The sequence below is a fragment of the Patagioenas fasciata genome, chromosome 11 (assembly GCF_037038585.1).
Source record: "Patagioenas fasciata isolate bPatFas1 chromosome 11, bPatFas1.hap1, whole genome shotgun sequence".
Taxonomy (NCBI): domain Eukaryota; kingdom Metazoa; phylum Chordata; class Aves; order Columbiformes; family Columbidae; genus Patagioenas; species Patagioenas fasciata.
This window is the reverse complement of record NC_092530.1, coordinates 26,853,351-26,872,172: the sequence shown is the minus strand read 5'-3', so window position 1 is coordinate 26,872,172 and position 18,822 is coordinate 26,853,351. Positions and strand designations below refer to the sequence as shown.

Here is an 18,822-nt window from a genome sequence, read left to right as displayed (position 1 = left end):
GGAACGACTAAATAACTGTCAGGCGCTGGGTGGGATGAGCATCACTGCCCTGCACCACCCAGCGGCTCCCGCGAGGCTCCGTGTGCTCCGAGGGCAGGAGCAGCCGCTGAGCTCCCCAGGGACGGGGGTCACCGGGCACACCGGGACCTGGGGACTGTGCCAGCCAATATCAGACAAAAACCCCCAGATTTGTAATGCTCACCGACACCAACCCAACAGCTCCCTCCGAGAGCCGCAGGAAAAGCCGGTGAGGAACGGCGTGAGCCAACTTGTCCCAGATCTCTTCAGATCAGGCTGTAACTCCAAAAGACAACCTGGGGCAGCAAAAAAGCACACGGAAGACAGCCGGGTTTCCATAGGAAAAAAAACCCTTTTATTTAACAATATATCAGGTTCCATCACGGCTCCATGGAGTTCAGAGGCCACAGAGCTGGTTACCGATGCCGATGATATGCTACTGGGCAGGAGAGCTGGGGCGAAGGCAAAAGGAATCCAAAAAGAGGAACATGACACGAAGAAACAAAAAGTCTGCGGCGCCGGGAGCGCGACCGAGGGGACCCCGGCACCCCGAGCCCCACGGGGAGCCCGGCACAATCAACCAGCGCGGGATTGCTGAGCCCCCAGGAGGTGCTGGCCCAGAGGCCCATGTCACAGCCAGAGCCCCGGTGTCCCCCGCGGTGCCCAAATCCTGGTGAGCGATTCCCACCCCCTGCGCCCCGCACCGGAACCGGCCGCATCCGCGCTCCACATCCAAACCACCGGCGGTGGAGGACGGACGGGGAAACCGGCACCGCAGCGAAGGGCTGGGGGCAGCAGCCCCGCGGCTGGTTGATCGTGGGACGCGGGACCGCAGATGCGTCACCGTGCGATGGAGACGTGGTCACAGCTCTGGAATGGGGGAGCGTGGGGCGGGTGTGCTGGTGCCAGGGCAGCTCCCCCGCACCCTCTGCCCATAGAACGCAGAGCCACGGGCAACTGGGAGTGCAAGGAGCTCCCAGTTGCCTCCTGGGGAAGCGCCGGACAATGGTGGTGACACCAGAGATGGTGACACCGGAGATGGTGATGCTTGGGTGGGCATGGCCACCTCCCCCAGGGCAGGGACCTCTGCCATGGCCCTGGACACAGCAAGGAGGAGAGAGCGGCCCTGGGCACTGAGCAGAGATGGGGCTACCATGTCCTTGGGGTGGGCAACTGGAAAATCAGGATATTTGGGCAAAGGGACCTGCAACAGCAGCAGCTCCGCAGGTTGGGAACGCGGGTCAGGATCTCAGGATGCTCTGTTGATTTACACATCCCAACGTTCGTTTTTGTTGTTAAAGATAAAAAAGGAGATGAATTTGATGCTCCTCCAGCTCACTTTGTGTCCCCAAGTGTCCCTGTCTCTGCTCGGGGCCCAGCGGATGCTGCATCCTATGGCGGGCACAGCCCCGCACCATGACCATGGTTTACACACCCGTGGATGAGCACCATAACCATGTTTACACACCCGCGGATGAGCACCATGACCGTGGTTTACACACCCGCGGATGAGCACCATGACCGTGGTTTATACACCCATGGCTGAGCACCATGACCATGGTTTACACACCTGCAGCTGAGCACCATGGCGATGGTTTACGCACCCGAGGCTGAGCACCACGACCATGGTTTGCACACCCGCGGCTGAGCACCACGACCATGGTTTACACACCCGCGGCTGAGCACCACGGCCATGGTTTGCACACCCGTAGCTGAGCACCACGACCACGGTTTACACATCCGTGGCTGAGCACCACGACCATGGTTTACACACCCACGGCTGAGCAGCATGACCATGGTTTGCACACCGGCGGCTGAGCACCACGACCATGGTTGGCACACCCGCAGCTGAGCACCACGACCATGGTTTGCACACCCGCAGCTGAGCACCACGACCATGGTTTACACACCCACGGCTGAGCAGCATGACCATGGTTTGCACACCGGCGGCTGAGCACCACGACCATGGTTGGCACACCCACAGCTGAGCACCACGACCATGGTTTACACACCCGTTCTTGCTTTAAATTTCTTTTTTCTTCTTTTTCTTTTTTTTTCTTTTTTTTTTTTTTAGTTCTCATTTGTTTTTTTCTAAGAAAAAGCAACCAGAAAATAATTCAGAGTTTATACAAAACATCTTTACATTATTTCTTCCAAAAAGACTAGTATTTACACAAACAAAACGGAAAAAAAGAAAAAGGAAAGAACAACCCAACTTGGACGCTTTCAACGAAAAGAAGCGAAGGGACACACTCTGTTTCAGGACCCAGCAGACCGAGGTGCTCAGCAAAACCCAGAAGTTCAGCTTTTACCCTTTCTTCACGTATTTACAATGTTTCTCAGGTCGCCCAGCAATAGGAGTGGAGCTGGGGAGTTGGGGACAACCCCCGTGTTGGGGACGCCCAGCGCGGGAGGCCGCCCGGCACCCTCGGTCTGCTCCGGGTACCACCCATGTCCAGACTCCTTCCCCAGCCCCTTTCCTCCAAAAAACGAACCAAAACTAAATCATCCCCCGCCGCCTCCTCTGTGGGGACACCCCCCATCGAAGCATCCTCCACCATCATCACCATCATCATCATCATCATCGCACCATCGCCACCGCCCAGCTGGGGCTCTGCTCACGTCGGGTTTGCGGACGGAGAGGGCACCGCCGAGGGAAATTAAGACACAATTTTCTGTGATTTCTGAGAGCAGAGCCCATTCCCCTGGGGAACAGGGGGGAATAGGGGGTTCCGGCCAGGGCAGCTCCCAGCCCTTCAGCAGCCCTGGCTGGGCAGCGCTGGCACGGAGAACGGGGGGAAAGGGGGGCTGAAAGGTGCTACATGGGGGGCAGCGGCGGTGGGGAGCGGGGAGAAGGGCCGGGCGGGGGGAGCACCCACCGTGACTCTTCTCCCCCGAATACAGCCAGTCTGGGGCCCTGGAAGCCGCCCCCACCTCGGGATGCTGAGGCAGGAGAGCCAGGGCAGCCTGAGCTGCTCCAGCCCCAGCCCCTGCCTTCCAAAAACCAAAGGGTGCCACGCAGGGACGCTCCGTCCCACAGGAAACCCCCGCGCCGGTCCCACTCTGCCCGCTCCTCGACAAGGCACTTTTTCGCAGAGCAGCTTCTCTCGCTCTTTGGGCACTTCCCGACGGGGGTTTGGGGGCTCTGGGGACAGACGAGGACAAACCCGGCCAGGCAGCCCCTGCGCCAGCCCAAACCCGCCGCCCCGCGCCTGCTCCCTGAGCAAAAGCAGCTACTTCTGAAAGGAAAGGAAAGCGAGGAAAGGGGGGGTGGCAGCTGGAGCCCAGGTGGGGACAGCAGGAGGGGGTGGCAGGGCAGTGCCAGCCCCGCCGTGCTCACGGGTCCTCCTGGGATGCGGCACCTGGGAACGATCCCAGCAGGAGCGCCCAAGGCTCAACCCCTGCCAGGTTTTGCGCAGGAGACGGGCACAACAAGGGGCAGCGGGACCCCCAGGAGGTGGCACTGGATGTAGGGCCGGGTGGGGGGCAAACGGCTGGGGATGCGTCCCCAAAAGGGGACAGGGTTGTCCCGGTAAACCAGGCAGGGGGAGAAGCCTCAGGCTCAGCTCCCAGCCCAGCAAAGCCCAGTGCTACCCTTGAGGTCACCCAGCACCAGCCTCTTCCCAGCACCCCCAGCACGGTCAGGACCGCCTGTTTTCCAGTTTTCCTTTCCAAGGACAGCCACCCCCTGCCCTCCCACCCCCTGCCCCCCGCTTTGCTTCCAGCAGGCTCAGCCCAGCCCCAAGAAACCCCCAGCGAAGGCTTTCTCCTCATCTTCGGGGCGTCGGGAAGAGCTGCGGCCGAGCTGCTGCTCCGCGCCCGGGCTCCCCGGTGTTGAATGCTTGAGACATGGTATAGATAGATATATTTGTTTTCTTTCTTTCTTTTTATAAAGAGACTAAAACAAGAGTCAACAGCTACGAACACAAAAGTTTCCAAGGGCAGGGGCAGCGGGGGCTCCCCGCGGGACGGCGTGCTGGACGGAGGCGACGGCGTGTGCCCGAAGGCGGAGGGACGACATCCCGCCCGGAATTCACCAAAAAAAACAAATAAAAACGTTACAAAAAAATTAAAATAATTATTATAATAATAATAGTAGTAGTAGTAAATCGGGTTTGCCAGCTTCCTCCCCGCACAGCTGTCTGCATCTTGGCACCTGGGCAGAGCATCCTCCTCCTCCCCCGGCTCGGGGAGCGGCGCGGCACCAGGCGCACGGGCACTTCACACAAGGACGTAGGGTGAGGCGGGAAAATCCCAAAAAAACGAGAAGGGGAGGCGAGGTCCCCGGGTTCGGCGAGTCCGAGCGGGCAGGGAAAGGCACGGCACCCCCCTCGGGCCGGCCGCAGTCTGCCGAAGAAGAGGAGGACGCTGAAGGCTCAACCCTCGAGTCTCGGGATTACAAAAGCTCAGAACTACAAAACTAAATACAAAGGGGAGAGGATCGGCGCTCCAGCGAGCCATCCGCTCCCCGGCGCTCCCCTCGCCGTGCCGTGGGGTTCGTGTCGCCGCCTCCCCGCCCGTGGGGAGAGCTGGGGCGGCTGCCCCCGCGCCGGGCGCTCCCGGGTGCTCCTGCGTCGGCCGCGTGTCCCCGGCTGCTCCTCACACCTTGTAGTAGATGTTGGCTGGGCTCTGGGGGGGCATCTCCTGGACGATGTAGACGGGGTGCCCGTAGTCCCCGCTCACCTTCTCGTAGTGCGGGCAGTAGTTGTTCTCTGTAGTCCGTAAGGGGATGATGATGTCGCTGGGCTCCGAGCCCGCGTTCCCGCTGCATTTCGGGCTGGCCAAGGTGCTGAGGGACAAGGCTGCGGCTCGCTGCTGCGTGTGCTTCCGATGCCGCTTGCGGATCTTGATCAGGAGGACGACGAGGAAGATGATGATGAGGATGAAGATGACGCAGCCGGCGCCGATGGCCGCGAAAACGGCCACCTTGGAGCTCAAGAAGCCGTCGCTGGGACCTTGGGTCTCCTGGCCATCCTGGTTGACGGGATCTGCAATTGAGGGGAGGGGGTCAGCCCGGGGCTCCCCGCTCCGCCCGTGCACGGAGCAGCGCGAACAAGCCAGCTAGGGCTGTACTCACGGTCCCTATATGGTCTTTACAGCTCAGACTTCTACTCTTTTGGCTCTTTGCTGCCCAAACTGACCGATCCAATCTCTTTTCTTTTACTACTTGATTAAAATACAGGACTAACAATGGGTTTAGGCTATTTTCAAGCAACTACGAGACACAAACCCTACTTACTTTCTAAAGAGAAGCCCAAGTGCTTAGATTTCTTCCAATACAATTCTCTCTTGACACAGTTATCAACAGATACTTATGTTTTAGGATCAGTGTCGTTCACCTTTAAAATGCTATAGGCAAAAACTATATTCCTGCCTGGAAATGGGCTGTGACCGTGGCAAATACCCGAGAAATATGGATATTAGCATGGCATTATTTCTCATCATCATCTGTTAAGCCTACACCAAAAATGTTAACTTATTATTTGCTTTCCATGGCCTTTCATGAAGGGCTCTCATTGATTCTTATGGCATTTCCTGTAGGTATCTCAAATATATTTGCAACACCAGCCTCATCAAAAGCCCAGATGTGTTCACAGTCCTGAGATCGAGTTGGTTGACAGGTATGTTAACGAACTCATTAGAAATTTTAGCTCTACATCCATATATCCTGTTACATGCCGTCCTTTTCTATATTTTCACTACACAGCTGTAACCACTGGCATTTACACAGAATCATTTTGGTTGGAAGAGATGCTCAAGATAACCGAGTCCAACCACAGTGTCCCGTGGGGCTCAGGGCACCCGCAGAGCAGGTGCCGCGTGTCCCGTCCCCCACCCCACATCCCGGCTCCCCCTTTCCTCGGCTGGTGCAGCAGCGTGCAGCTCCATCCCACCTGAGCCCCGGGACACTTTGCTCTTCCACAACAGCCCTGGGCGCTCCGGTGAAATTGGGCTCTGACACCCGGAGCCCCGCAATATCCCATTACCAACCCCGGGCCCCCAGGGCAGAGCGCCGGGCTGGCTGTGCCGGGCGAGAAGAAAAGGGCGACTCTCCTCGACTTCATCTGATTTCACTTTTCTCTCAGCGGGGTCAGGAACTCAGGAAACCACCTTCAAAGGGCTTTCACACTGGCTCGGCTCAAAAACCCAAGGACCTGACCTCCTCCAAGGCCTCTCAGATGTACTGCGAGGACAGATGGGCAGCGAGGAGGAGGAGGAGGGTGCTGAACCAGCACCTCCCTGCAAAGCTCCTGCCAGGACATACGGGAGCTGGGCAAACAACCCCGCAGCCTGGCTGGCTGCACCACGCTGCTGCGAGCAGTGAACGCTCACAGTTAACCCATCTGCACCCCTGCTCCGGAGGAACCAGCGTCCCCGGACCCAGCGGCCAGCCCGGCTCCGCGCTGCTCCATCCCTGTCCCCTCTCCCGCGGTGTCCCTGGAAAACCCACCGGGCTTGCCGGGCTCCTCCACCGTGGGGACCTTGCTGCGCGGGCTCTGCGTGACGATCTTCACGGTGTTGTCGGATTCCTTGCTCGGCCGACTCGTCGTCAGCTGCTCCGGGATCACCGCGTTGGGATCTGGGGAGGAGAGGGAAGGGGTGGATGAGAGATGCCTCGGTTCAGCTTGGATCGGCAATACCTCGCTCCTCTGCCCCCCAAACCCCAGCTGGCTACCCCCTGTGGGAGATGCGGGAGTGATGGAGCTGCAGGAGCAACAGGGCAAGGCTGAGATGCTGCAGGGCTTGTGGGAAGCAGCTTCCCCACCCTAATTTCGATGCTTTGTGAGCTCCTGCGCGTGGGCTGGGGCAGGTTTCTCGCCTGGGCGGCAGGAGGGGGCTGAGCCTGCCAAGGCTGCAGCACCGCTTCTTCTGTTTATTATAAATATTGGCCCCAAAGTGAAAAACACCATAATGAGAAGCAGCCATCAGGAGCTGCGCATCTGAGTCGGGGGCTGAGACAAGGCCAGGGCATTGCTGGGGCTGGGAGGTACTCGGGGGGTGATGGGGAGCCCGACAAGTCCCGGGGGGACCGTCCGTGCCAGGCGCCCCCCCAAATGCACGTGCACTTGTCCCCCAAGGACACCGACCACCAGGTACCGCAGAACAATCGCTCCATTTTCATCCCAACACGTGCGAGCGTTGGCAACAGAAAAAAGGGTGAAAAAGAAAGATCCTAAAATTCAAATTCTGCTGAAGTAACCCAGGGGGCCTCCCGAGTGCCAGGGACCAGCTGGCCTGGCCAGTTTCCCCAGAACCCCCCAGCACGGCAGGACAGGGGTGCTGGTGTTGCTGGGCAAAGGCATTTTGGCGACGGGAGATCCCCAGGGCGCCGGAGGACTCACCCTGCCCCACTTTCATGACGATTTTCATGGAGCGCGTCTGGCAGACCCCTCCTTCCCGGTTCTCCAGCCCATCCAGCGTCCCGTTGGAAGTGGCTGCAAGAAAGGAGAGGGAGCGTTAGGGGGGTTCCTGGGCCGACCGGCTCCTCGTTTTCCGCGCCTTCCGAAGGCGTTTGCAGCGGTGAGGACGTGATCCCACCAGCTTCCCCCGCCTGCCACATCCACACAAGCGAACCATTCTCCGCGCCTGCACCCTCCTCCCCCTTTAATTCCTGGATAATTTCCTTTGCTCCTTGGTGTATAATAGGAACACATGCATATGCACAGTTTAAATTATACATATATAATTACACACGGTGCCTCAGCAAAGAATGTAAACTCAGAGCCCCGGTGGGGTTGAGCGGCTTTAATTGCAGGGCAGAAAGTCAGTTAAATTCACATTAAGTTTTTCGCTTTCGCCTTCCGGTCCCGCGGGAGCCGCGCATCTCCTGCTGGACGGCACCAGCACCCCGGCCGTGCCCCCAGCCCCGCGCCACGCTGAGGACCGAGAAACCAAACCAAGGGATTACAGGATTAAGCACCTAAATGGCGCATTGGGCTAAATGTACTCCAAAAACTGGCTCCTGACCCCAAAATGGGGTCTGCCCATCCACAGTAACACACACAAAGCATCCCGGTGCTCCAGCACATCCAGGCACAGGGATTCATTCACCACAAAAGCCGGGAGGAGCACGGTGACGGCACGAGGGGCTTGGGAAAGGCGATGCGATGGAGAATCACGAAGCAACGGGGGTGATTTCAGAGACAAAGCAGGGAGGCAAAGCGGGATTTGGTCAGCACGGCGCAGCCAACACCTCCCCAAACCCCAGCGCCAGAACTCGGGGCTTCAGGTTGCTCGTGCAGCCCAATTCCTGCCTCCACCCCGCAAAAAACGGGGTGACCTTTGGTAAATCCACCCGACCTCAACAGCCGGGCGATGGAACAAGGTCTTTCTCTTCCTCCTGCACCTTCCCGCAATGGCAGGAGCCGCGGGTGCCCCAGCGAGGACTCGCTGCTGGGAAATGAGCCTGAACCACGCTGGGATACAGGCTCCACGTCCATCAGCTCCCTCCAAACGCCTCCGCACAACCGGGGCTCTCGTGCGAAGCACCAGGAAATGTTTTACTAATCAGAAAGTCACAGGGCAGGTGGATGCATCGCTCGTCCCGCAGCCGGTCCCGCCTGCCAGCAGCTCCCTGGCCGGAGCCGCACATCCATGCACGTGGGCCGGGCCGGCGGATGCGGGGACAGGAGCACTGTCAGCACAAACGCCTGGGAAAACGGAGAAGTGGCCCCTTAAGAGCTGCACGAGATCTTCCCATCACGAACCAGAGTCAGGAGCCTGAGCAAAAACACCCCGTAAGACCATCTCGGGGAGCCGAGTCCAGCAGAAGGCAGAGCAGCTACGGCCCCCGGCCCCGGGGCGCTGGCTTGGGGACAAAAAACGCTGATGATGTCCCAGGTCCCAGCCACGGTGCAGTTCCATGAAGAGCTTCCCAGCGCCACAACAGGGGTTGTTCCATCTCAAACAGACTTCGCCCATTCACGCTGACACACAGGGGGACACACGAGTGAAAACCAGGCTCCGCGAGAGCTCCTAAGGCCTCACTTAGCAGGTAATGAGCTAATTGTATCAAAACAGGAGTAAGCGCAGCTCCAGTGTGGGGAACTAGGAGATCCTGCAAAGGCAGAGCATGCAGTAGTAACAGGAGACATCAGTTCCTTCAAAATAACTGTGTAGATGTTGCATTCAGAGATTACAAAAATATTAAACATCCAAAGAGGCCAGCAGAGTGCCAGCTGGAGCCATGGCGGGGGGAGGCAGCCAAGCATCCTTTGTCCAAGACTTGCTCCAAGAAGCCTCTTCTTGTTCTGATCATCGTAATGACGAGGGGAGAACGTCGCTGTGAAAGGGAACCGCAGGAAGCAAAAAAATGAAGCGGCTACTCGAGGGAACATAAAAAGGAGCAGCTAAAAGAGTAAAACGCTCACAAAAACCATGGCGATGGTCTCCGGCGCGGGCTCTTGAGCCAAGGACACCACTGTCTGTACGGATCCACAACGCACCAAAGCAGCGCAAGATGCTCCACAGAGCCAGCCAGGCCTCCAGGAGCCAAAATCCCATCCGAATGGCTGAAAGAGTATAAATTTTGCGGAGTTTGATACCAACACGCAGGACAGAGTGAGGTGCAGGTCCAGAGACGGGCAGGGGGTTGCAGCCAGGGGTCCCCCCGCCCTGTGGCTGCAGGGTCGGCTCCAGCGCCGCGTTTCGGCGCAGGGCTCTGGGTGGAGAGCTGGTGCAGGGCTGCTCCCGCCGCTCTGCTCCGCGGCCTCCCAGGGGAAGATCTCCCAGCAGACGGAGCAGGATCAGCCCCGCGGTCGGCGTCGGTCCCAACGAGATGTCAGATCCGGGAGGCACCGATGTGTGAAGCGTCTGCGACGCCGCGCTCACAGGAGAGCGGAGCACGGGTCCCCAACGGCAGGTGAAGTTCAGCATCGACAAACGCAGTGTAGCGTACGGGAGAAGGTGGTTAAATCCAGAGGCACCGCCGCGGGGCGCAGGGAAGGGACAGAACGATGAACAAGGACGGGCAGGGAGCGCGGGGTGCCCAGGGGAGCTGGGAATACCAGGTCTCAAAACACTGCCCCACTCCCCACATCGACAACAAGGCTTGATCCAACCAGGCCCAGCAACACAGAGCGCACGGCCGTGTTTTCCTGCCCCCTGTGCATTTTGGAGGGACTCACGTGAGCACGTAGGACCGGGAAAGCAAAAGCAAAGCTGGACAGATAACCTTCTACTCAGGCTTAAAGCGAAGGCAGCTCTCAGCCTGGAGAGCCATTAGATGCCTTTGCCTTAATGAAGCATTAAGCCTCAGGCTGCTGAGTGATGAGGATTTAACATTGATACCATTAACCATGTAATTGCTTGTCAATTTAGAGGAGATGCTCAGCCGGCACGGAAGCACAGGCAGGACCCTCCGCTTGCCAGCACGACTCACCCCGCTCCTCAGGCACAAGACCAGTGACATGCCAAGTCCCAGCCCGGTGACAAGGCCAGGCAGTGGGGACAGATGCCTCCGAAAGCCACAAAACCCCTACTTCTCCATGCCCAGCAGCGAGCGGTACCACGTGCCGCCCCGGCGCAGCAGCCTCTGCCTCCCCACGGCCGGCGCTCTGAGCGGCACCGGAGCTTCTCCTCCTCCCACAAAAATATTTCAAGTGAGAACTTGGGTTTTGGCAGATGGGAGGCTCTGGAAGCAATACCTGGCAGCAGATGAAGGCAAGGGTCTCTTAAATGGTCAGCTTTGGACAGCGCGAGACGTTTGGTTTCTCTGCTGGATTCCCTCTAGCAGGGCTCCATTACGATTCGGGCCCCAAAGCACAATTAATGTGCTGAGACTGTAGCAAATCCAAGTCTCTTTCCTTTTTATTATTCTTAATTACTCTTCCATCTGTGCAGCACAGCCCTGCTCCAGGCCCGGCCAGGCGCTGCCTGGACACCCGCCCGTCACCCCCGGACCCGTCTGAGAGCCACGTTTCCAGCTTCACATGGAGGCAACAGCACCCAGCGCCAGGGGCTGGGGTGCCCCCGCAGCCTGATCCCGACCCCCTGGAGCAGAGAGGGTGGGAAGGCACCGACCAACCCTGCTGAGGGGCAGCTGGGGTACAACAGGCTCAGGACACCCACCCCAGGCTGAAAGCCGCTCCTGGCAAAGCTCAAGACCCTACAGGCAGCCTTGAAGATGTGCCTCGGGCGCTGCACCAGCAAACCCTTGCACAGATCTGCAAGCAGGGCATTTAAAATAAAAATTTAGCTTGTGCCACCTTCGCTCTCCTCCAAGGCTTTCAAGTCGGTTTACACACCCTCAGCACCGAGGTGCGGGTATTGCGCTGGTAAACGTGTTCCACAGAATCCCAGAGCGTCAGGGGTTGGAAGGGACCTGGAAAGCTCATCCAGTGCAATCCCCCCGGAGCAGGAACACCCAGCTGAGGTTCCACAGGAAGGGGTCCAGGCGGGTTTGAATGTCTGCAGAGAAGGAGACTCCACAACCTCCCTGGGCAGTCTGGGCCAGGCTCTGCCACCCTCACCTGGAAGAAGTTTCTTCTCAAATTTAAGTGGAACCTCCTGTGTTCCAGTTTACACCCATTGCCCCTTGTCCTGTCACTGGTTGTCACCCAGAAGAGCCTGGCTCCATCCTCCTGACACTGCCCCTTTCCATATTGATCCCCATGAATGAGTCCCCCCTCAGTCTCCTCTCCTCCAGCTCCAGAGCCCCAGCTCCCTCAGCCTTTCCTCACACAGGAGATGCTCCACTCCCTTCAGCACCTTTGTTGCCCTGCACTGGACTCTCTCCAGCAGTTCCCTGTCCTTCTGGAGCTGAGGAGGTACGGGTGTTGCACCGTCTGGGTGTTGCAGCGTCTGGGTGTCACACCAGCAGAGATGCTGTCCCAGTGCCCGTCCCCTGTCACAGGCACCCGGCTCCGTCATCCCCATCCCCAGCGCTGGCGCCCCAGGGGACCCGCAGAGCCCCTTCCAGGTCACTGGGCAGCGGCACCGTGCGCTCCGCTGCACACAAACACCGGAGAGCGCGGCTGGGCTGCAGCCCCTGGGCCGGGACACACACAGCTCACCGCATCACCACCCCTCTTCATAATATCATTGTTATTTCTGTGCTGAAGGGAGAACGCGCTGTCTCCTCACCACGCACATCACCCCAAAGCCCTTTCGGTCAGCCTGGCTCAGGGATGGAGGGATGTGCTGTGCGGGGACACCCCCGGCCAGCACAGCCACGCAGCCCTGGCAGCTGCTCAGGAAGGGGCCCCGCAGCCCCCGAACGCCTGCACCAGCCGAGGGCTCCATGCAGCTCCTGGCAGCTCCAGAGCTGCTCCCGCCTCCCAGCAGCCTGTGTCTCCCAAACCCATAACCCCGAGGGTGTGCTGGGGTGCAGGGGGTGTCACCCTCCACCACAGACACCCAGATCGATGCCAACTGGGATTCCTCTGTCCCTTACACCATACTGGGCATGCAAGGCTGCTGTACTGGGCAGAGCTTTCAGCCCCAGCCTGAGCGCAGGCAAGAGATTTGGTAACAGCAGGTGAACTGAAAGAGCATCAAATCTACCTCCTTTTCGTTCCTCCTCTATCCCTTCTCCCCACCATCCCCGCTGGGCACCAGGAGACGAACACCATGGGCAGGGATCCCCAGCTGCCACCATCGCCTACTCCCCATTAACCAAAACATCCCCTTCTGGCAGCAAAAAGGCAACAGCTGCGGGAAACACATCGAGCTGCTCAGAGATGGGGACATCCCTCCATCACAACCTTCCCATCCCTCCACCATGACCTTCCCATCCCTCCACCACAACCTTCCCATCCCTCCACCATGACCTTCCCATCCCTCCACCACAACCTTCCCATCCATCCACCACAACCTTCCCATCCATCCACCACGACCTTCCCATCCCTCCACCATGACCTTCCCATCCCTCCACCACAACCTTCCCATCCATCCACCACAACCTTCCCATCCATCCACCACAACCTTCCCATCCCTCCACCACAACCTTCCCATCCATCCACCACAACCTTCCCATCCCTCCACCACGACCTTCCCATCCCTCCAACATGACCTTCCCATCCCTCCACCACGACCTTCCTGCTTCCAAAGCCCCAACTTTGACCTCCCCAAACAACACCCTCGGTGTTCGTTTTCTGCATCGTCCTCTTTGCTCCTCAGGGTTCACCGTCTCAGGGTCCCATAAACACAAACACATGGGTGTTTTCTAGAAAACATCCCCCCTCAGGACTGCAGGAGCCGAGCTTTTGAAGCCCTGCGTCTGGTGGGATGGAGTTCTCCTCCCGGCCAGGGTCAGCCCCCAAAAGGATCAATAAAAATGTTCAATTAGCCTCATCCCTTCCAAAGCTCACAAAGCGCGGGGCCAGCAGCACCAGCCGGGTTAAGGGGGTGAGAAGGGAGGACACCACGTACCCACACTCATCCTCACGTGCCACAGCACCGCTGGGACTCCCTAGGGACCTTTCCTGGGGCGAAGGGAGAGCAACGGGCAAACACTGAAGTTTTGCAAAGAAAAAGACACCTGAACACAAGTAACGCACCAGTGAAAACCTAATTTCCCACTAAAACAACTTCCTGATGGAAAAAATTATAACCAACCCTAATTAGCATCATAATGAAGAGACACAGCTACGCTGCAGGTAACCTCACCAAGGCCAGAAGGCACTTCTGGCTTGCAAGCTGACTCGCTCGCAAGCCCTTTTGCACCAGCGCTGCTGAGATGTCTGTGCAGAAAAGCCCGGTGAGCTCCTGCGTCCCCGTCCCGCTCAGCATCACTTCTTGTGCACCTCGGCAGGACCAAGCACTGAATAAAGCCTTTGTCTTCAGCTTTATCCACCCTCTTCCAAAAAGCCAGCGCGTCGGTGGAAGGGGAAGGTTATTTGCAGAGTCTCTGTGGTAGCCCCAAGCAGCTGGTTACAGGTCAGGAAAAAAGTGCCATGTAATTCTCCACCTGATGCTCTGCCAGAGTCATTTGTAGGACCCGCTGGGAGCCGGAGAGAAGGAAAGCACTTATTGCATTTTAACAGGGTATAAATCTCTTCATTTAGGTAGCAAAACATCTGTGAAATTTGTTGAGAAGGGGATGAAGAGGGACTCGCAGGGGGACAGTGCCGGCGCCCGCCGGTGACAGCGATGCCAATGGCAGCTCTGGCATGGGGGGATGCGGGGACACGGAGCCTGGGTGTCGGCTGGAGGCAGCTCAGAGAAAAATCAAATTATCGGGGATGGGAGAGGCTGATTCATGTGCAAATCTTCTGGCTGGGAGAGCGTGGGGAGCGAGGAGGCGCAGGGCAGGAGCTCGGGGCTCGCTGTTGGGAGGAAACCCCACTGCAATTAAAGGTAAACTTTGCATAAGCACCAGGAACCTGCTGGCAGCGGGAAGTTTACCCCGGTGCAACTCCTGAGCCGGGGGTTGCAAATAACCCCCTGGTGGGGACGGGATCCTGGCAGGTCCCCTGTCACCCGCAGGACCTGGGCAGGGGGCGCAGCTCCGGGATGGCGCCAACACACGGACCTAAAAGTCTCCAGCAACACTGGATTTGGAGATTTGCAATAGAAGCTCAATAAGTCCCTGAGTATCCAGACGAGGACTTGCCCCCTTCCTGAGCAAAGGACAGAGGAAAGGGCCCCTCTGCCCCCCAAGTTAGGGCTGACCCCACTGCAGAGGGGCCAGCAGGTGCCTCCCCGCCCCGCTGCTCCCAATTAGCTGTGTTAACACCCGGCAGGATCAAAGAGCACAGTCATTACACGGCAGCAGCAGAAAAACCATCATTCCTACGGCAAAGAAACTTCAAATGGCGAAGAAAACCAATTCTCCCAGAAAGGCGAGATTTTTAAAGGTGCCGCACACAACCCGGGCAGCGCTCCCCAGTACGGCCAGCTCGAGGGGCATTCAGAATGCAGATTATCAGACATTAGAGGTGGAAAAGGGCTGCGCATCGCAATCCAATCATGCCAAAGCTGCTCGCGGTCGCACGTCCTGTGGCCCAAGCGTGGCAGCACCTCACGCCGGCCAGCGCTGCGGCGCAGCCCGTGAGCCTCTGCACAGGACCCTGGCAGCAGAAAAGCAGCGCAGGAACAGAAGAGGATCCCAGGAGAAAAGCCCAGGGACAGGCTCCCCGTAAAGAAGTGGATATTAAAATAAATACGCCAAGGAAGCAGTTGACCGCACTTTTGTACCGCTCATCCTTCCAGCCGCTGCGGTGTGCTGGGATTCATTTTCCAAGTCTTCCGTCAAGCTGAAGGTTTCTTCTGCCTTTCAAGTCTCTGACTGGAAGTTTAGTCCAAAAGGAGCCAGGTTTCAGTGTCTCGCGGAGGATGCCCTCGGAGGTGAGCATCGCTGGGTCCAGCAGGGGCTGGGCACCCGCAGATCCAGGGGATCCAGGGGTCCCGGCCCCCCCGGTGCCATGGACCTGCCCGGGGGAGCAGGGGTTGATGGGGAGCACGAGGACGGGGCAGACACGGCACCCCAAAACCAAAGGGACACAAAACCACCGCTGCAAGGGGAGCAAAACTTTTGGGGGAACGGGCAGAGTCAGAGCACCCCAGCAGCATCAAGGGGTGCAGAGGGGGATCGGGCAGGTGACGCGTGGGTGCCAGCTGGACGTCACCTCCTCGCTGCCACCGCCCCGGCTGCGCATCACCTCGCTTTTCAGGGGCACCGAGGAGTTAACACGTTTTATTTTCTACTAAAGGATCAAGCCAGGTTAGAGAGATGCTCTTGGAAATGGTTTCTCCTGGGGAAGAGCATCCTGGGACACAGGGGGCTGCCCAGCACCCCCATTGCAGGCAGGGCCCCCCTGTCCCCGGCCCAGGAGCAGATCAAAGAGCTGGGTATTTACCTCCTGGCTGGGTGCAGGACACTGGCCCTTTCTGATGGGGCTTTTCATCCCTATTAGGGCCGTGAAAGGCTGAGCTATGAGATCAGCTGCCAGGGGCTGTCCGGGGACAGCGCTGAGCCGAAAAGGTCAGGAGGGAGGAGGAGAAGAGAAAAGAGGCAGAGGCTTAAGGGACAGGGCTCAACAAAATCGCATTTACTCTGGTCACGGTCTTCAGACAAGCCTCCAAGACAAGGAACCGCGTGTTGTCTAAGGGCCATTATTTGGGTTTGACATGTCCAGCGCCCGGGCTTTGAAGTCGGGAGCGGGACACCGTTAGAGACCCGTCTGTCCCCACCGGCTCCCACGCAGCGTCTCCCCAGGGCTCACCCACCCCCTGCTCCCCGCGGGACGGGGACGGAGGAGGAAAACCAGTCCCCAAAACCAGGCGGTTGCGGCAGTTTGGCTTCGCTCCGGCGTCCCGGCTCGCACAGGTGTGTCGCAAGCCGGTGGGACGAGGACGCGGCGCATCCGCGGAGCCACCGGCCCATTTGGGTGAAGAATGAGGAAGCCGGCTAACTGGGTTTTTTCTTTTTTTATCAGCACAAGTTCATAGCTCTCATCACGGCATCAAACGGCGCTTTGGCTTTCAACTCCACCTTCACCAAACAAGTTGTGGGACGGAAGATGAGGAGCACATGAAAGCGGCCACATTCAAATGCGATCAGCAGAGGAAGGCAGCAAAGAGCTGGCGGGGTGACAAAGCGCCCGGGGGTGCGCCCGCCCCCCCGGCACGGCACCCAGAGACGGGCAGAAGGAACCAGGGAGGAAATCATTAAATACCAAGGGCTGCAGAAAGGAGCTCGAGCGGTGCCGCAGACACTCTCCCAGGCTGGAAGGGGCCGATGGGTTCCCAAAGCGACGGCAGCTATTTCGGAAGCTGGAGGAGAACAGCCAGAAAAGCGAGTACGGCAACATGTCCCAAAATGAAAAAGAAGGAGGATGGTTCTGGTAGTTGGCAGCATATAGGATATAGGTGACCCCCTTCTCCACCCTGGAACACGAGCTACACAAAAACGCTGATGTAGAAGGGCCCGTGTCGCAGAGAAAGTGACGGTTTACAACAAATAGTTCTTGCCAGGTTAGGTCTAATTGTATCTAAAAACAGAAATGCAAGACAAGGGGTTTAAAGAAAGACTCAGGGTAATATATCTGGTCTCGCTGAATCCTGCTGCCAAAAAGCGTTAGATTGGATTACAAACATTATTACATCAAAAATGGATTGAAGGGCTTAAAGACGAACAATAAACAGCAAACGCATTAGATTTGTGGGGCAAACATCTATCAGGGCCTCGCTTTTACTTGAGCGTTTTCATCCAGTGAGGTCTCCTTGCCTTAAATGGGCTCACGGGAGAGGTGGGACATTGGGACCGTGCACAGGGACGGGCAGGAGGTGCCACCGGGAAAAACAATCACAGCGCTGCCCGTCACATCTGGAAACAGCTGGGGGCTCCTCCTCGCGCCGTCCCCCCCGCCAGGACAAGGGGATTAATGCCTCTCTATCCAGGCACCTCATTACCAGAGATAGGAAAACTGGAGCAAGTTCAAAGAGCAGCAGCAAAGGCAATTACGGGCTGGAGCGAACGAGGGGAGGCGGAGGGAGCCGAACCTGCCGGGCGGGCTGGAGCTGCCCATGAGCACCCCTGGAGCGCAGGCGCCGGGCAGGGACAGGTCCCATCTGCCCAGGCGGCAGGAAAACCTCCGAAATCCGTAAAAAAACAAGGCTGAGGAGAAATGTTGGCATGGGCAGGTGACCCGAGGGTGCGAAGCGGAACCCTCATCCCAACTCCATGACAGCACCTTCACACACAGCCTTCAGTTTTCATCATCCTACAGGCTCCTGCGAGCCCAAAAAGCCATTGGATGGATGATTTAAGTACTCAGACATGTTCTTCCCTCCCATTTCAGCCATTCGCAAGCAACCAGATTCTCCACCAGCTCGGCAGGGACGACAGGAAGAGTAACCACATCTGCTCACAGCCAGAAGCACCTTCTGCCTTGAGGACCCAACCTCGCAGCAGCACCCGCATCCACGCACACAGCTCTGCGGGTACGAGCTGCCCCACTGGCGGAGGAATCCCCAAAAGGACTTTCTTTTGGGGGAAAAAAGCAAGAATCCATTCCTGTTGGACCTCGCCTCCATCTGCCCGCGGTGCGCGGTGGCTTTGCAGCGAGGGGACAGGACCGAGGGGACAGGACAGCCCAATCCAGACACCAGGCAGGGCGGCAGCCGCGGGAGCCCCTGGACAGAAGGAACCACAGGCTGCCCTGACTCCAAAGTCTGCCATAGAGCAAAACACCCACACCCTGGGGGACGGTGCCCCATGTCTTGCTGTAACCCCGTGTCCTCCACCAAGCTCATTTCCAGCAGGGACCTGCGGGCAGGAGCTGCTGCATCTTGTTTATGAAAAAGCTCAGGAAAAAGCATCACATTCCCCTGCCCGGCCCCGGGAGAGACAGAGACGCTGCTTTTGGGAATCATCAAATCATTCTGGTTGCAAGAGACCCTCGAGATCATCGACTCCAAACATAACCCACCCCTGGCACTACCCCATGTAACCTCATCTCCATCCATTCAACCCTTCAGGGATGGCGACTCCACCGCTGCCCTGGGCAGCCTGTTCCAATGCCAAATAATTCCTAATATCCAATCTAAACCTTTTCCACCGAAAGCCTGGGAAAGCTGGCACGGTGGGACTCAGTGCACGGCTTTGGCGAGGACGGGGAGAGGCGACGTTCACTTTCAAAAGCCTTTTCCATTGCTAAGCCGAGCGCTGTGGCCACGTCCCTCTGTGATAAAAGTGTCCCTAAACAAGGCCTGGCATATCCAAGGCGAGGGCAAGGGGGGGCAGCCCTGAATGGGAGGGACCCTGGGGAGCGCCCTGGTTTTGGGGGGAGGTTTTCCAGCTGGGGGACAAGCGGCACACGTCCCCCTGCCACCCCGCTCCCCTCCGCCACAGCAGCGCTT

General features: G+C 58.2%; 1 protein-coding gene across 1 annotated transcript in view; it reads right to left on the bottom strand.

Moving 5' to 3' along the window:
- Positions 1-350: 350 nt before the first annotated feature.
- The window catches only part of EFNB1 (ephrin B1), a 47,098-nt gene continuing 28,626 nt past the window's right edge, over positions 351-18,822 (bottom strand). The window contains exons 3-5 of the mRNA XM_065846211.2: positions 7,362-7,454; positions 6,470-6,598; positions 351-5,006 (exon numbers count right to left, since the gene is read on the bottom strand). Coding sequence (XP_065702283.1) covers positions 4,618-5,006; positions 6,470-6,598; positions 7,362-7,454 — 611 coding nt within the window. The 3' untranslated portion in view covers positions 351-4,617. The remainder of the gene's footprint in view (positions 5,007-6,469; positions 6,599-7,361; positions 7,455-18,822) is intronic.